Below are 17,586 nucleotides of genomic sequence, written 5' to 3' on the forward strand. Positions count from 1 at the left end.
TTCCTACAAACCGAATGCATCCTTTTATCAAATACTCCTCTAATTCTAATTATAAATCACTTCCAACAAATTTCACTGAAACTAAGAAAAATCTTAAAACTGATTAATTCAATATAAAAATTAATAAGCTTTTAAGTTTGTCTCTATTAAATATATATACATATATATATAATAATAATATATTTTCTCCTTTTAACATTCAATAAAAGGTAAACAAGACAATTTGCAATGAAAATTTAATGACATGACTTATAAATAGAATAAAATAAAATCTCCTCTCTGCGCTATAAATAAGACTAGAAGGAGTAGTCAACCAGAAACTATGAGATGCAAGAAATAGAAGACTCTTCCAGAATTGGTGAATGAAGTTTTAGGGTTTTACCCATAATCCAGCATACTATTTAAGCCAACGAATTTAGAGCTTGTTGGAATCAACGTTTGCAGAACTAAAGTTGGAGAGGAGTCCATTACTTTATTGTGATCTATGTTTGAATATACTCTTCTGTAAAAAAAATTAATTTGACAAATTAAAACTTTTGAAGATGTTATGATTAGAAAGCAAGTTTAAATATACATTAGTTGTAAAGGACATGAGTTTTTTTGTCATACACACCCACATATTATAAATACGCAATTTAATAAATTTAAAAAAATATTAAAATTATAACTATAAAAATAAAAAGAGTTAATACATTATTGTGAAAAATATTTGTAAACATTTAAAAATTCAATTAGGTAAATTTAAGGAATACAAATTTTATAAATTACAAATAATAAAAAATCCAAATTTATAAATAATCAAAAGAAAAAGAAGGATAAATGGGTTATTCAATAATTTTGAAATACATTAAATATTGTCATCGGTAAGATCCTAACATAACTAATGTAAAAATTTTAAAATCGAGCTTCTAATTTAACTATAGTTGGGAAGAAAAATCTATTTATCAACTGCTCTTATCCAAACATCTTTTTCACCCCTAAGTAGCTTTCAGGTCTGCAAACTACAATTTGAGAAGCTATATGTCAATAATTTTAAAATGCATTATATTCTAATGAACTTTTGAATCATCATTAGAATAGATAGCATTTATTTTTTATAGTATATAAAGGCTCTTGGCCAAAAAACAAGTATATAAAGGCTGTCCTATCTATTTGTAAATTTAGAACTACTTTTGTAATCCGGTTTCAGTAATGAATCTATTCTTTCACTAAAAAAATATTGCAATAGTAATTTAATTTTTTTGGTAGCCCACCCGGTTCACCGAAGCTTTGCCTCGATTACATCCGGATCCGACCCGCGTCGCGTACCTAGCATGATGGGTGAGTCTCCCAGCGAAAATTTTTTGCATACACAAGGCTCGAACTCGAGACCTTGCTTAAGTGGAACCGAACCGCTTACCACTCGGATCAACTCCTGTTGGTAATCATAATTTAGTTAAGGTATTGTGTTCGTGTATTACGAGGAGGGCTAGAAAGCTATAATCTCATTCGTGGGCCTATCTCAAATGTCTCAAGTAACTCCTAGACTTAACAAAATTGTTCTGAAGCGGGTTCTACCAAAATACAAGATTGTTCTGAAGCGGGCTAATGAAACTCCTAGCCCAACTATCTCTAACCGCAGGCCGCTCTTTACAGAAGAATTTGATTCTGCAACTCAAGAACGTAGCAACCCTTCCACTTCTTCGACCAGAGCTCAGAAAAATTGCCGTGACACCAAAAAGCTCATCAGAAATCGAAAGAGGAAGGAGTTGTCTTGCCAAGTTGTGGTGGTTCGGATGCGCAAGGAGGCGATGATGACAAATTGGATTTCCTGTCTGACTGGTTTTTGTTTGGAGAAAGAAGCAATGCTAAGGGGGTTGACCCTTTGATCTCAATCGCCGGTGGTAGGGGTGAACCCACCACCAGTTCGCCATGAAAATCCTATCTTGGAACTGTTAAGGGTTGGGGGTTCCTTTGGCAGTAAAGAACTTACGGGAGGAATGCCAAAAAAAAAAAACCCCAGATTGTCTTCCTGATGGAGACCAAGCAAAAATAAAGGTATGTTTCTAAAATTCGTAGAGAGTATGGGTTTGATGAGGAATGGATGGTGGACCCATAATGAAGAAGTGGTTTGCCTTGCTCTCTGGTAGGGAAAAGATGTAGTGGTTAACATTCTTTCTTCATCTGTCAATGTTATTCATACTTGCGTCAGTTCATCTACATACGAGACACCCCATTACATAACGTTCATTTATGGCCCTCTGAAGGAACGTGAACGACTCCAAATCTAGAAATATGTGGTCAGTCTTGTGGAAGGTATTGAGGAGGCTTGGTTGTGTGTAGGTGAGAAGGAGGAGAGTAGGCCTGTAGAGTAGTTCGGAAAATGCTAAACTTCCAAAATTTCATCACAGGGTGTGTTCGCTGATGGGCCTGGGCTACAATGGGTCATGCTTTACTTAGTGGAATGGGCGATATGATGCGAACACCATTTGTGAACGAATCGACCGAGCCTTCGGAAATGGGCGTTCAGAGAAATTTTTCTTGAAGGCGCAAGTTTTCAATGTTGACCCTATGGGTTTTGACCACCACTTGCTGCTTGTTGACTTGTGCTATAGTGGAGGTAAAACTCCTAAATCCTTTAAATTTAAGGAGATTTGGACTACTCACTTTGATTTTCTGCAGGTTGTCAGTACTAGCTGGCATAATAATACATTGAACTCCAATGATGCTATGGAGGATTTCCTAGGGAGACTTTCTATTTGCAGAATTATGCTATTGCTAACCAAATGGAGTGCTAAAACCTTTGATTCCTAACTGCAACAGAGCTCTGGATCAACTAAGATAGTAGCTGGCAGATTGTAAACAGGGGCATATCACAGAGGTTTTGTCTGCTATGTTACACAAACAGAAGCTTTGCAAGAAAATTAAGGGTATTCAAATGAGGAAGCATTGTCCAGAGGTGACTCACTCTTTTTCTTTTGTTTTTTTTTTTTTTTTTTGTTTTTTGCAGATGTCTTCTTTATGGCTGTTGATAGAGAAAATTGTCAAAACCTTGCGCAAATATTGAGAATATACTGTGCGGCATCTAGGCAAGTTGCAAACCTGGAAAAATCAGTAGTGGTTTTCTCTGAAAATACACCCTCAAAGATGAGGTTAAACCAGGAAGAAGAACAGTAGCGACGCAGGGGAGGTGGAGAGGTCGTGATATTGCGGAATTCCTTGCAGCGGCAGACGGACGGACGGCAACTTTCGGCTCCCTCGACAGTGACCGGAAAGATCAAGGGAGAAGAAAGACGGGGAAGTGAGGGTTTTGATTCTCACTCCTCTGCAACAGATCGCCTGAGCCGAAGTGGATGGGAAGGAGGAACGATGAATGGAGGTAGGAATCTTAAGCCATCTCTCACTGCTCTCTCAGGCGCTGAACCAGATCGGAAAATGGGGAAGGGAGAGGAGAAGATCGAATAAAGCCTGTTGTGTGCGTTTTTTTTCTGATCTCTACCTTTTTTTTTTTAAAGGGCGATACGGCAATTTCACTTAGACCTCATTTGATATGATGGAATAGTTTTTAATGAAATTGGAATTAGAATTGGAATCAGAATTGGAATAGAATTGAATTATAAAAGTATGTTTGGTATGTTAGAAAAATTAGATGGAATCCTTACATTACTTTTGTTTGGTATGTAAGATATGGAAATGGAATTATACTTAAAAGACAAAAATACCCCTATATAAAAATTAAAATAAAACATAATAAAAACTTAATTGTGTACCAATTTTCTTATGTATTTTATATATTAATAAAATATTATATAAATCATAGATTATATCTGTAACTATTATTCACTAGCTTGGGCCAAACAAAAAGTTTTATCATTAGAGGGAACATTTTCTTGAAAATAAAATTGGCAATGGTTCCTATCCCTTCTACTTTAAAATAAATATACTAACATGTAGATTTAGAAGAAAAATGTCAAACAAATCAATTCTACTTCTTATACCAAAAAAATATTATAAATATATAAATTATATACAAATATTATATATAATACTATCTTATATATATATTATAACGTTTTATATATAATGAGCAAAAATATCATTTACCCTTTTATACTCCCTTTTTCTTTTTTTTGCTAGCATATGAGGGTTTTAATTTTTTTTTGAGGGCAAATTTGTCTTTCTGGAATTTGTATGAGGGCAAAAGTGTCTTAAATATTACAATTCTATAGAATTGCTCCCAATTCCATAGACTTACATAAAGAATTCAAATCAGCATTTTTCCATAGAATTAGAATTCCCAAGAATTGTAATTCATATCTATCAAACATCACTTTATTCAGATTTCTATTCCAATTTCATTTCCATCTTCACAATTCCAACCTACCAAACATAGCATCAGGCTCCCGGGGAGGGGGTGGTGGGGGAATAAAATCCCTCTAATATATAAACCCTAAACCCCACACACACACACACACACACATATATATATATATATATTAATATTATAAAGGCATCCAACATCATAACTGCTAAGCCGTTAATTCTGTCTTGTTGAGCTTCCCCAGCATATATATATATATATATATATATAAATACAATTTTAATTGGACCTAAACTTTCGGGTATTACCGCTGCAGACTCAGAATTTTGGCAAGTCGTGGACGGCTCTCACAGCCCAGAACAGTTTAACAGACTATAATGTTTCGTTTATTAGCTGGTTATTTGTGGTTGATTTGGAAGGCAAATAATGAGAAAGTTTTCAACTCAGAAGCACCGATACGTGAAAAAAGTTGGCGTGTCAATATCCAACACGGACACGCGTTCAGGATGCGGAAACTGCGTGTCCCTTTTCCCAATTTTCGGTTGAGACGGGTTGACGCGGGTCGAATACGGGCGGACGCGAAAATTTGCATTTTTCACTTCTTTTATTGCTCAATGCTTTATTGCTGAATCGAAAGAGGCAGAACAACCTGATCAATTTTTCCAATTCAATATTGAATTACTAATTTAATTTTTTTATTTAGATGGATTATTTTGTTGAGTTAAACATTGATTTATTTTAAATTGTTATTAGCTCTCTTCATGTTCAAGTTGCAGGATATTATTTAAAATTAAACCTCCAATGGCTTTTAATTCTAGACCCGGTAGTAGTTTAGGAAGTTTGAATTCTCAGTTTCAATCTAGTAATGAAAGACATAAAGAGAGTACTCTTTTATAGGCTTATGTAACTTTGGTTCCTCAAAAAAATGAAGGGGAAGGTGGGAATAGTAGTTGGAAGTGTAACTATTATAATGGCTTTTATTTTAGAGTTAAATTTCATTTGTTGAGTATCTCTGAAAAGAGTATTGTTATATGCCCGAAAGTTGATGATAGTTGTTTAGGTGAAATGCAAAAAGCTCAAGAGAAGGCTAAGAATAGAATAAAACCAAGACATGTGCCATTGCCAACTCCAACTGAGAGCTTGTCTCCTTTATGTTAAAGGGGTTCTACCCTTATACAAAGTGAACACAATCAAGAAAAAAGAGGGCAACAAATACAATAAAAAGAGCTTTCCAACAAGTAGTTAGAGATAATTTAACTGCTGAAATTGCTAAAATGTTCTATTCGGCTGGCTTGTCTTTCAATTTGGCACATAACCCATATTTTATTAGTGCATTTCAATATGCTACCAATAATGTAATTCCTGATTTTAAACCTCCTGGTTATAATGCACTAAGATCTACTTTGTTGCAAAAAGAAAGGGCCAATGTTGAAAGGCAACTTGAATCAATCAAAGGGGCTTGGAATCATAAGGGGGTAAGTATAGTTACGGATGGTTGGACAGATGTACAAAAAAGGCCATTAATTAATTTTATGGTTGTAAATGATGAAAGTCCCATGTTTTTGAAGGCAATTGATGCAACTAGTGAGTATAAAGACAAATTTTACATGGCTAGCTTAATAAAGAAAGTGGTTGAAGAAGTGGGGCCTCATAAAGTTGTTCAAGTAATCACTGGTAATGCACCTGTTTGTAAATCTGCTGGTAAGATGGTGGAAGATCAATATCCTCACATCTTTTGGACACCATGTGTGGTGCATACACTTAATCTTGCCTTGAAGAATATATGTGCAGCAAAAAATACAGAGGCAAATGAAATTGTTTATGAAGAATGCCATTGGATCACTGAGGTGAAGGGTGACGTAGTCTTCATCCAAACATTTATCATGAATCATTCTATGAGATTGGCCATGTTTAATAAATTTGTGCTATTAAAGTTGCTTGCAATAGCCGAAATAAGATTTTACTAGTGCAAAATAGAATTTTAATGATACATTTTTTGCCACAGTATTTCAAAAACCTGTGGCAATATATGCACAAGTGACTTTTTCATAGTTAAATACTTATGTATTTCATTTATAGCCACAGTCCTAAAATTAACTGTTGCCATAAATGAAATTAGTTAAAGTAAATTAATTTAATTAATTTTAAAAAATTAAATCATTTAATTTAATTAATTAGTTAAGGTAAATTATTACTCAATTGTTTATTGCCTAAATATAGTTAATTTTTAAAAAACTATAATAAATTAAATTAATTAAGACATAAATAAATAAATTATTTATTAAAAAATTTAATTTTAATAAATTAAAATAAAATTTAGTAATTAATAATATAATTCTAATAAATTATGTTCATTAAGTATTTCTTATTTTAGGTAAATTAATTTTTCTTAAATAAATTAAATTAATTAAGTATTTCTGAAATTAATATGTCTTATTTATGGCAACAGTTGTTGATAGAACTGTGGCCATAAATGAGCTCTAGAGTAAATTTTCGTCACAGTTGGTCTTGATTTTTCGCCACAATTCCGAGACCACCTGTGGCAAAAAATTATATTTTTCACCACTATATTTTTCGCCACAGGTCAAATGGCTCCTGTGGCGAAAAATATCATATTTCGCCACAGTTTCTTTTGACCTGTGGTGAAAAATATCTGTTTATTACCACATGATTTTCTATTACACAGCATCTTCCGTCGTCAAAAATGCATTTTAACTGTAACGAAAAATAATTTTTGCACTAGTGTTTGCATCAACAATTGTGATGTTGGAGATATTCAAACTTATCAAAACTTCTCTTCATACATTGATTATTAGTAAAGAATGGAATGTTTATAGAGATGATGATGTTGGAAAGGCTGCTACTATGAAGGACATAATTCTTGATGATCTTTGGTGGGAGAAGGTTGATTATATTCTCTCTTTCACTAAACCAATTTATGATATGTTGAGATTTGTTGACACAAATAGACCCCTACTTCATTTGATTTATGAGATTTGGGATTCAATGATAGAGCAAATTAAGGAATCAATTTATAAGTATGAGAGAAAATCACTTTCTAAGTACTATTCATTTTATGAAGTTGTTTATAACATCATCATTGATCAATGGATAAAGAGTGCCACTCCACTACATTGTCTTGCCCACTCACTGAATCCTAGGTGTGTTATTCTTATTTTTTATCATGAAATTTTTTCTTCATCACTTTTACATCACAACTCCAATTGATGTTATTATATTATTGTAGGTATTATACAACACAATGACTTGAACGTGGACCAAATAGAATCTCTCCATATAGAAATGCTGAAATATCAACTGAGAGGAAAAATGTTTTAAAAGGATGTTTCCAGATGAAGAAGAGAGGAAATTGGTTATGAATGAATTTTCAAAGTTTTCTGGATGTTCAGATGAGTTCTCTTTTGTTGATTCCATACAAGATAGATGGATATTAGAGCCTACGGTTTGGTGAAGCAATCATTTGGAGCACTTACTCTTTTGTTCATTCACTAAAGAAAACAAGATGCTTTCAAAAAGAGCAGAGAACTTAGTTTTTGTTCATTCAAATTTTCGTCTTCTTTCAAGAAAAAGTTAGAAGTATTCCACTAGAGAAAGTAGATTGTGAGGAAATAGATAATGCTGAAAATCTTGAAGTTACAAGTTTATCTCTAGATGAGCCAATTTTGAAAAGAGAACTTATAGGAGAAAGTGGTGGTGTCAATGAAGATGTGGAACATTAGAATTATTTTAAGTTGATAATTATATTTTGCCACTTGATAGTGTTTAAATGCTTAACTACTTATTGTATTATATTTTGTGATGGCATTAGACATCTTGAAATTGTATTTTTAGAGATCCAAATATTTAATATTTAATTATTTATATAGCCGTACCTGTATTCTAAAATTTTAAAAAATAGCCGTGTCCACGTATCGTATCATATCGTCCTGACGCTCATACTCATATCGGTGCTTCTTAGGTTTTCAATCACACCCCAAGCTGGCATTGTCAGTAGGGATGATCGAGGTTCTCTGCTTTGGGCGTTTACGGACAAAGTGAAATATATTTCAGCCTTCATGGCTAAATCGTTAGCTCTGAGACGGGTCCTTATGCTTGCTAAAGATTTGGGTATTGATAATTCTTAACTTTGAGAGTGACTGCCTTGCTTTCACCTCAATTCATGTGTGCGCAAAAGGTTATCCTGATTCTGGAGACTGGACTTGTAGAGGAATTGTAGAGGACATTATCGACTTGTTATCCTTTGATATTCAAGCTAATGATGCTGAAGGTGCGATGATGTCCCTCTCGTCGGAAAGCTTGCGAGAACCCCGTTCTGGAGTTGGGCAGCTGTCTTTTGTTTGCCTTTGTCTGCTCCTTTACCTTCTCGCTTTGTTTTGGCTTACGGTTTTTCTGTGTTTCCCTCTGAAACATTCTATAGCTGTCTGCCTCTTTTGACTCGTTTTGTGAGCCTTTGTACGCTCTTTTCATTCGTAATAGATCCTCTTTCGCCCAAAAAAAAAAAAAAAACTTTTACGCTGTTTAATCATACTATATAGCATTTTTAAAAATGAAAAACACAATCCTTCTTTGTAGTTTCATTAAATTTTATGTTTAGTCTTTGTAATTTTTTTCAATATTTTCGATCCTTATATTTTAAAAAGACTGGGTGACACAAGAAAAAAACTATAAGAACTAAAAATAAAACTTAATAAAATTATAGAGATCCACAATTATATTTTTTTAAAAAAATATATATCGATTAGGCTCTATAAACAGCAGGGAATATCTCTCCTAGTATATTTAGAGATACTATATAGAATTTTATTTGTTGTTATATAACTTATTTACAATTATATAACTTAATGTGACTAAAATTTAAAACTACAATTCTTATTTACAATTTTTTGAATTGATCTTTATGACTTATTTTTTTAAAAAAATCTTAAAGACTTAACTGTCATTAATTTAATATTTAAGGATTTTACTATTATTCTTCCTTTCTTTTGTTTAAAAAAAATAGGAAAATTACGTTAAAGTTTCACACAAGAGAATTAATCAATGCAAAGTCTATTAATAATTGAACTAAGGAAAATAACAACACATTGTGTTCTCAATGACCTTAGTCCAGTTGTTAATAAACCTTGTAATGATTAATTCTCTTGTTTGAGATCTGTATATAATTCTTTCTTAAAAACTTGGGAAAATGATAATAGAATTTTACTAAAATATATAAATAACAATCAGATCTTTTGAAATGTCATAATTCCTCTCAAATTCCTGTGTACCTTTCTAATATTAATTATTTTAGGTTGAATGACTAATATGGCAATCAAGGATCACATATCAAAATTTATATTAATCAACAAGGATCAGTTGTTGTCAAAATCTGAATGGATACTTATTGACAAATGGCAATCAAGGACCACATATCAAAATTTGGATTAGTTTTTTGTCAACAAATATTCATTTGACTTTTAACAACAACTCATTTTAAATTAATAACAGTCTATTTAGGCTTGTTTTTTATTCTAGTTTTGACAACAAACAATCTTTGATTGATATAAAATTTGGCTAGTGGTCCTTGATTGCTACTTTCTCTTAAAATAACTAGTCACAACTTTTGTTTAAGTAATCTCAATTTTTATTTTGTAAATCACAAATATTGAATAAGAAATTACAAATTTTCATGTAAAATTTTTTTGTCATTGAAGTCTGAGTTCTGAAAATAATTAATTGTAACTTTTGTTTAAATAATCATAATTTTTATTCTATGAATTATAAGTATTAAGTAAGAAATCACAATTTATATTGTGAAATTTCTTTTATCATTGAAATCTAAGTTCTAAAAATAATCAGTCACAATTTTTATTTAAGTAATCACAACTTTTTATTCAGTAAATCGTAAATATTAAGCTAAAATATTAATGTCAAAAAGGTAACTAAAAACTTGAGAGGAATTATGACATTTCAAAAAACTTAATTATTATTTATATATTCCGATAGAATTTCATTATCATTTTTCCTAAAAAAACACTTGGAAATTAATTCATCTAGAAAATATAGCAATTTTATTATTTAAATTGATTCTAATTAATATGTGTGTGTATACATATATAAACGTGCATTCACACACATATATGCACATATCCACACACACACACAGTTTGCAATACTCTTAAAAAACTATGAAAGCCTGGAAGGTGAAAATGATCCACATGGCTCGTTTGAGATAATAAAATAAGTAATAGTGAGAACATAAATTAAGACGCGTTTTTATTCCCCATAAAAAAAAAAAAATCAGACGCGTTTCATTGAAATTTGGAACATGGGGATTGGATTATTTAATAGAATCGCCATAGTTCCGCGAAACTTGGCCTTTCTTTCCCTCTCTGTTTTTGTAGCCAACATTTCTTTCCCTCTCTTAATTTACACACATATTTTTATATTTATCTTTATTAAATAAAATATTTAATTTAAAAATAAATATAAAATAATTATTTTTTTAAAAAATGTATTAATTATATTTTGAAATACAAAAAATAAATTTTATATCCACAAACATCCAACCCTTCAAGAATATTTTATATTTTTAAATGAAGAGAAAATATACACATAATTCTTTTTTATAAATCAATTTTAATGTTTTTATTATAATAAAAATATTCAAATTTTAACTCATTAACTCTTATAAAAATTTAGTAAGTATTTAACTTTAACCTTATTAAATATATATCCTTTAATAACATACTTCCTCCCATCAATATTTAATAAAGAATAAATGGAGAAAATTATAATAATAAAAATTAAAGACATGATTTATAAATGGAATTAAAAAAACTATTATTTTTTAACTTTATAAATAGGACTAAAAGAATAGAATATAAAACACTTTAACACCCTAAAGGAGTAACAACCTTTCTATCTCTCTTAATTGTTGGAAAAAAATATATGAATCAAAATTTTAAAAATAATAAAATGAATAATTATAACATCTCTTTTGTTGAACATAAAATATTAGAAAATTGATGGTACAAATTAATCATTCATTTTTTACTAAAAAAAGAAAGTTTGTATATTTTTTACGAGGAAAAATGGTAAAAAAAATACTCAATAATTAAATTAAATAATCCATGAGTTTGAATATCAATAAAAAAATTATTGAATTTAATGAGCATATCTGTGAATCCATTAATCTAGAGAAAATATAAAACACGTAAAGTCTCGATTACCTAGAAATTGACAATATTCTCCCCTAACTTTCAAATGATAGAGAAATATGAGGGAGTGTACAGACAAATATATAATTGATTAATTGATTGATTAATCTTAATTGTCTCAAATCCTCTTAACCCAATCAGTTAAAAGATATCATCCAAAAAAAAAATTAGTTAAAAGATAGGAAAAATAACTTACAGTAAAAGAATTGTAGGTTGAGTATCTGCTTAGATGGATTCACTTATGTGATTTACCTATCATAATTTAAATAATATCATAAAAGATCACTTTGTTATGGACTCAGTAATTAATTAATGCAAATTCACAATATGTAAATATTCCAACAAATCGTGTATCCTTTAATTTGAATTTGATTTGAGTAGCATAAATTATAAATCGACAATTTTATTTTATTTTATACTTTGATAAATAATCGACCATTTTATTTGGCTGTGCATTTTTGCGAAACCTCAGTAATTACTTCGACGTTCTTGTTGGGGCAAAAAATGGCAAAACCAAACACGAAATATTACTTTGCCGCGTTATTTGCAATGGCCCTGAAAGAAGTCACGTGGAAAGCTGAAGAATTGGGAGTTGAAGAAGATGAGACTCAATATTTTTACTCAGATTCGAATGAAATTCATATCATGGTATATTAATTCTATATCTATATATTAATAATAAATTTTACATATTAATAATATATTAATAATTATAATTAATATTAATAATTTTAAATAATTTTTTATTAATTTATATTAACATTCAATATTCAATATTTTATTATATTCTTAAATATTATTTTATTAATATTATATATTCAAAATAATATATATTTATATTTTATTTAATTTATTTAATTTATTTAATTTTATTAATAAATAGTTAATATTTAATTTCATTGAATTTTAATTTCATTAAATTAATAATTAAAATTAGAATATTTTAGATATTAAATATTAAATTAATGAATAATGAATAAAAAAAAAAGCTGAAGATCTGCAGCTTTCCACGTGACTTCCCTTTCAGAATAGCTGAGGCAATTGCAAATGACGCGGCGAAGTTATATTTCGTGTTTGGTTTTTCCATTTTTTTGCCCCAATAAGAACGTCGAAGTAATTACAACGAGGCTTCGCAGATATAGCCAAATAAAAAATTTTCGTTATAGATTTTATGCTGCACCAATCGAATTCATCAAATTACTCGATACACACGATTCGTGAATTTTATATTTTTTTTACCGTTCCTCGTAAAAAAAAAAATATGCGAACGTTCTTTTTCTTTTTAAAACGGCGAAGTTCTTTTTTTGCCCCTAAAAAAAATATATTTATACCATCAATTTTCTAATATTTTGTGCTCAACAAAATTTATGGTATAACTATTTACTTTTTTATTTTTTTAAAAAATTTGCTTCAAATATTTTTTATAACACCATTATTACAATAATTAGGATCTTATTTTGACAGACTGAATCATTGTTTACTTTGCACTGACATGCATAATGACGGCAGTTATTCTTTAACTTGTTCATCAAGTACCGACTAACAGTTCTTTTGTCGTGACCTTGTAATCTAGAAAAACTACAGATGCGTGTATATCGATCATCAAACTCCTATAAATAACTGTATATATCTTCTTCAGTAAACAGAAACCATATGGTTCTTTAAGTAAGTCTTCTTCCACATCTCTCACTATCTATATTCCTCAGTCACTGATGAAACTGTATCCTCCTGTTTTCATATTTCAATGGCTGGTTTCATACATTGTTAAGCTTCCAGTTCTTTAATGATCATCATCATCAGCTCGCTGCGTTTGCTGCTAGTTTCTGTCATTTCCCATATTGTGTTCAAATTTTCTGGGTTTCAAACCAGTCGTCATCATGTCGGAGCACTTCGTCGGCGGCGAGGTGGAGCTACTAATGAAGCCTTTTCTGCAAAACGAAGACAATCGTCCCAAACCCTACAAAAGATGGCAATCTGCATATGTTAGTATCCGTTGCTCGAGAGTTTTCTTGTCGTTGCCATCATCTGGTACTGTTAGCCAAGCCACCCTCACCCATCTCATGAAGAAGAAGAACGTAGAAACCCTACAGAATCTTGGAGGCGTCCATGGTGTGGCTTCTGCTCTAAAAACCAGCGTTGACTATGGAGTCAGCGCCGTTGAGGATGATTCCAGCGACGTCGAGGGACGACAAAAAACTTTTGGTTCCAACACCTACCAAACACGACCTTCAAAAGGCTTCTTTCATTTTGTGGAAAGGGCTTTCTTGGACCCCATCATTCTTATTTTCTTGGCTTGTGCTGCTTTGTCTCTCGGCTTTGAAATCAAAAGGTACGGAGTCAAAAAAGGATTTTACGACGGTGGTACCATTTTCGTTGCTGTTTCGTTCATCATTGCCGCATGTTCCGTCAACAATTTCAGACAGAACAGGTTGTTAGACAAGCTGTCGCAAGATAGCAATAATATCGTCCAAGTCGAAGCCATACGCAGTGGTCGGCGACAACAAGTTTTGATATATGACATCGTTGTCGGCGACGTCGTGGTGTTGAAGATCGGAGACCAGGTTCCTGCTGATGGCTTATTCTTGGAAGGATATTCTCTGCTAGTTGATGAAAGCTTGACAAGTGGTGAGAGCCACCACGTTGAAATTAATGGCGACAAGAACCCATTCTTGTTCTCCGGGACCAAAGTGGCTAATGGATTTGCCAAAATGCTCGTTACTTCTGTTGGTATGAACACGACACGAGGTCAAATGATGAGTCCCATAAGCGGAGAAAACGATGAAGAAACCCCTCTACAATCACGCCTTAGAAAGCTTACTTCAACGATAGGCAAGGCTGGTTTGTTTGTGAATGTCCTACTAGTTCTCTACTTCACTGGCAACACAAAAGATGAAAATGGGAATAAAGAGTTCCATGGAATTGTGAATGGAGTTGTTGGAATTGTTGCAGCTTCTATTGCTATTGTTGCTGTTGCGATTCCAGAAGGGCTTCCTTTGGCTGTGACTTCAACTTTGGCTTACTCAATGAAAATGATGGCTGGCATGGCTATAGTGAGGAAGCTCTCTGCTTGTGAGACAATGGGGTCAGTTACAACCATTTGTATTGATAAGACCGGGACTCTTACACTTAATCAAATGAAGGTGACTAATTTCTGGCTTGGACAAGAACCTATCAAAGGGAAAGCTCATGAATCATTAATGCATTCAAAAGTTCTTCAACTAATCCAAGAAGGGGTTGCCCTTAACACAATAGGTAGTGTTTACAAGTTCAAATCAACAGATTCAGAATATGAGTTTACAAGTAATCCGATAGAAAAGGCCATTATTTCATGGGATGTTCTTGATTTGGCCATGAATATGGAGGAGTTGACACAAAATTGTACCATCCTTCATGCTAAAACCTTCAATTCAAAGAAGAAAAGAAGTCATGTTGTGATTAGAAGGAAAGCTGACAACAAAATTCATGCACATTGGAAAGGAGCAGCTGAGATAGTACTCAAATTTTGTTCGAAGTATTATGATGCTTCTGACAATATCAAAGATCTTGATAGTGACAAAAAGATGGAGTTTGAGCAAATCATTCAAGGAATGGCAGCCAGCAGCCTCATATGTATTGCTTTTGCACATTTAGAAGTGACAAAAGAAGATGAACAAGGAAGCCAAAAGGTAAAAGAAGAAGGCCTCACCCTCTTAGGACTTGTTGGTATTAAGGATTCATGCCATCATGGTGTCTATAAAGATATACAAGATTGCCAACAAGCAGGTGTAAATGTAAAAATGATCACAGGAGACAATATTTTCACAGCTATAGCCATAGAGAGAGTGGATAAAATTTGCGTGATGGCACAATCCTCTCCCAAGGACAAGCTTCTTATGGTTCAATGCCTCAAACAAAAAGGTCATGTAGTTGCAATAATAGGAGATGATGCAAATGATGCAATGTCATTAAAGAAAGCTGATATAGGGCTTTGCAAGAAGATTCAAGGTAGTGAAGTTGCAAAAGAAAGCTCAGATATAATTATCTTGAATGATAGTTTTTCCTCAGTGGTCACAGTTCTAAAGTGGGGAAGATGTGTCTATCACAACATCCAAAAGTTCATTCAATTTCAACTGACAGTAAACATTGTTGCACTTACAATTAATTTTTTGGTTGCAGCATCAACAAATAAAGTGGCGTTAGCAACAGTTCAACTATTGTGGGTGAACTTCATAACAGACACTTTGGGCTCTCTAACTCTAGCAACAGAGAAGCCTACAATAGAGTTACTGAACAAACCCCCAAAGGGTAAAACTGAGCCTCTCATCGATATCATCATGTGGAGAAATCTCTTAGCTCAAGCTTTGTACCAGATCACAATTCTATTGACACTACAATTCATGGGTGAGGCTTTATTTGGGGTGAGCTCAAAGGTAAATGACACTTTGTTTTTCAACACATTTGTGCTATGCCAAGTGTTTAATGAGTTTAATGCAAGGAAGCTAGAGGAAAAGAATGTGTTCAAGGGGATTCATAGGAACAAGTTGTTTCTAGGGATGATAGGGATAACCATTGTGCTTCAGGTATTGATGGTGGAATTTTTGAAGAAATTTGCAAACACTGAAAGGTTGAATTGGGAGCAATGGGGTGCTTGCATTTTAATGGCAGCTATTTCTTGGCCTATTGGTTGGGCTGTGAAGTTCATTCATATCCCAGAGAGGCCATTGCTTAGTTTCTTGAACATGAAGAGGCAATAAATACTTGCTTGTAAAGATAGTTATATGATAGTACTGTGTTGCGGTCTGATCTAATCTCCTTTGTTTCACTTTCTGTGTTTTTGAAATTTTTAACATTTCCTTCATTGTAGAGAAAATATTCCTTATTTATATTTTTTGCTATTATTTGGATATGATTGTAATTTAATAAGAAGATAAAGTTAATAAGCAGATTCAGATCTTGATCATTACAATTATGTCCTATAATATTTTGCTTCTGCATCAACTTTTTCTTCATGATGTCTAATAGTTTTGCCAATGTTGTTGAATTTGTACTTGTTATCTTCATTTATACTGTATTGGCATTTTCTATGATACAATGTAATTGAGATATAATACATTGTGGAAATATCATAAAAAGTCTAGTAATTACATCCTTACCATTTTCATTCTCTGAATTAAAATTAATATTTGAACAGGAACTAACAAGTCAATGCTTTATCCATACATTAAAATATGACAGGACTAAATGGAAGTAGTCACAATTGCAGACAAAAGCTAAAAAGACAATATACAATTACACATTCCTCCCCTTTTTTTTGGTCACTCACATTTATAGGGAAATTAATATTCTGGGTTTGTTCATATCAAGCTGAGAGGACTTTAATGGGTCCAAATTAATTCAGATCGAATTAGGTCGTGATCATTTCGGGTGACAACTTTATTACCATTGTTGCTTAAAAAATACATATTTTATAAGAATTTGGTGTTACTTCCAAAAATAAATAAATAATAGTATGATTTTAAGATCTATTGGATAATTTTTAAGTATTTTTATAAGTGCTCTTTAGATCATAAGATCCATCAAATTTTGGTTCCAGCTCACATAAATTGTTTTTCATATGAGAAAATGCATCCAGGTGAATACCTCATTTGTCACCAACTTTTAAAAGAATTTTTTTAAAGAGAATCTGAAATTCTTTAGTTGTTATTTTTTTATAAACTTCAAGTCCATATGTTTCAATATTGGAATTGTAATTTAACAGAAGTACTCTATTATCGTACCCACGGAATGAATTCTTTTACTTTTATTTTTGTCTAGGGAGTAGAGAATATTTCTCCTAAAATTTTAAGGACAAAGGTGTAGATCTCTCCCAACTTAATTATTACAACTAAATTGTCACAAATATAAGATTGGAATTTAAACCTTCAACTATTTGTTTAAGTGATAAGAGTCTCTATTACTCATATCAATTTTAATTGCTATTTTTTTTAACTATATAGCATTATTTTATTCTTCATGGTGTCTAGTAGTTTGTCCAATGTTGTTGAAATTGTACTTATTATCTTTATTTATACTGTATTGGCATTTTCTCAG

At 31.9% G+C, this 17,586-nt stretch overlaps 1 protein-coding gene across 1 annotated transcript; it reads left to right on the top strand.

Annotated features, from left to right (window-relative positions):
* The first annotated feature begins 13,394 nt into the window (after positions 1-13,394).
* Positions 13,395-16,250, top strand: LOC129319644 (putative calcium-transporting ATPase 13, plasma membrane-type). The gene has a single exon (XM_054964737.1). The coding sequence runs from the start codon at positions 13,395-13,397 to the stop codon at positions 16,248-16,250; it is 2,856 nt and encodes a 951-aa protein (XP_054820712.1).
* Positions 16,251-17,586: the final 1,336 nt, after the last annotated feature.

This window comes from Prosopis cineraria, unplaced genomic scaffold (assembly GCF_029017545.1).
Source record: "Prosopis cineraria cultivar Desert tree isolate PC_DT_omini unplaced genomic scaffold, ASM2901754v1 PC9, whole genome shotgun sequence".
Taxonomy (NCBI): domain Eukaryota; kingdom Viridiplantae; phylum Streptophyta; class Magnoliopsida; order Fabales; family Fabaceae; genus Prosopis; species Prosopis cineraria.

What these genes read in the sequence shown, in the direction of transcription:
- LOC129319644 (XM_054964737.1), top strand. Translation starts at nt 13,395, where the DNA reads ATGTCGGAGCACTTCGTCGGCGGCGAGGTGGAGCTACTAATGAAGCCT.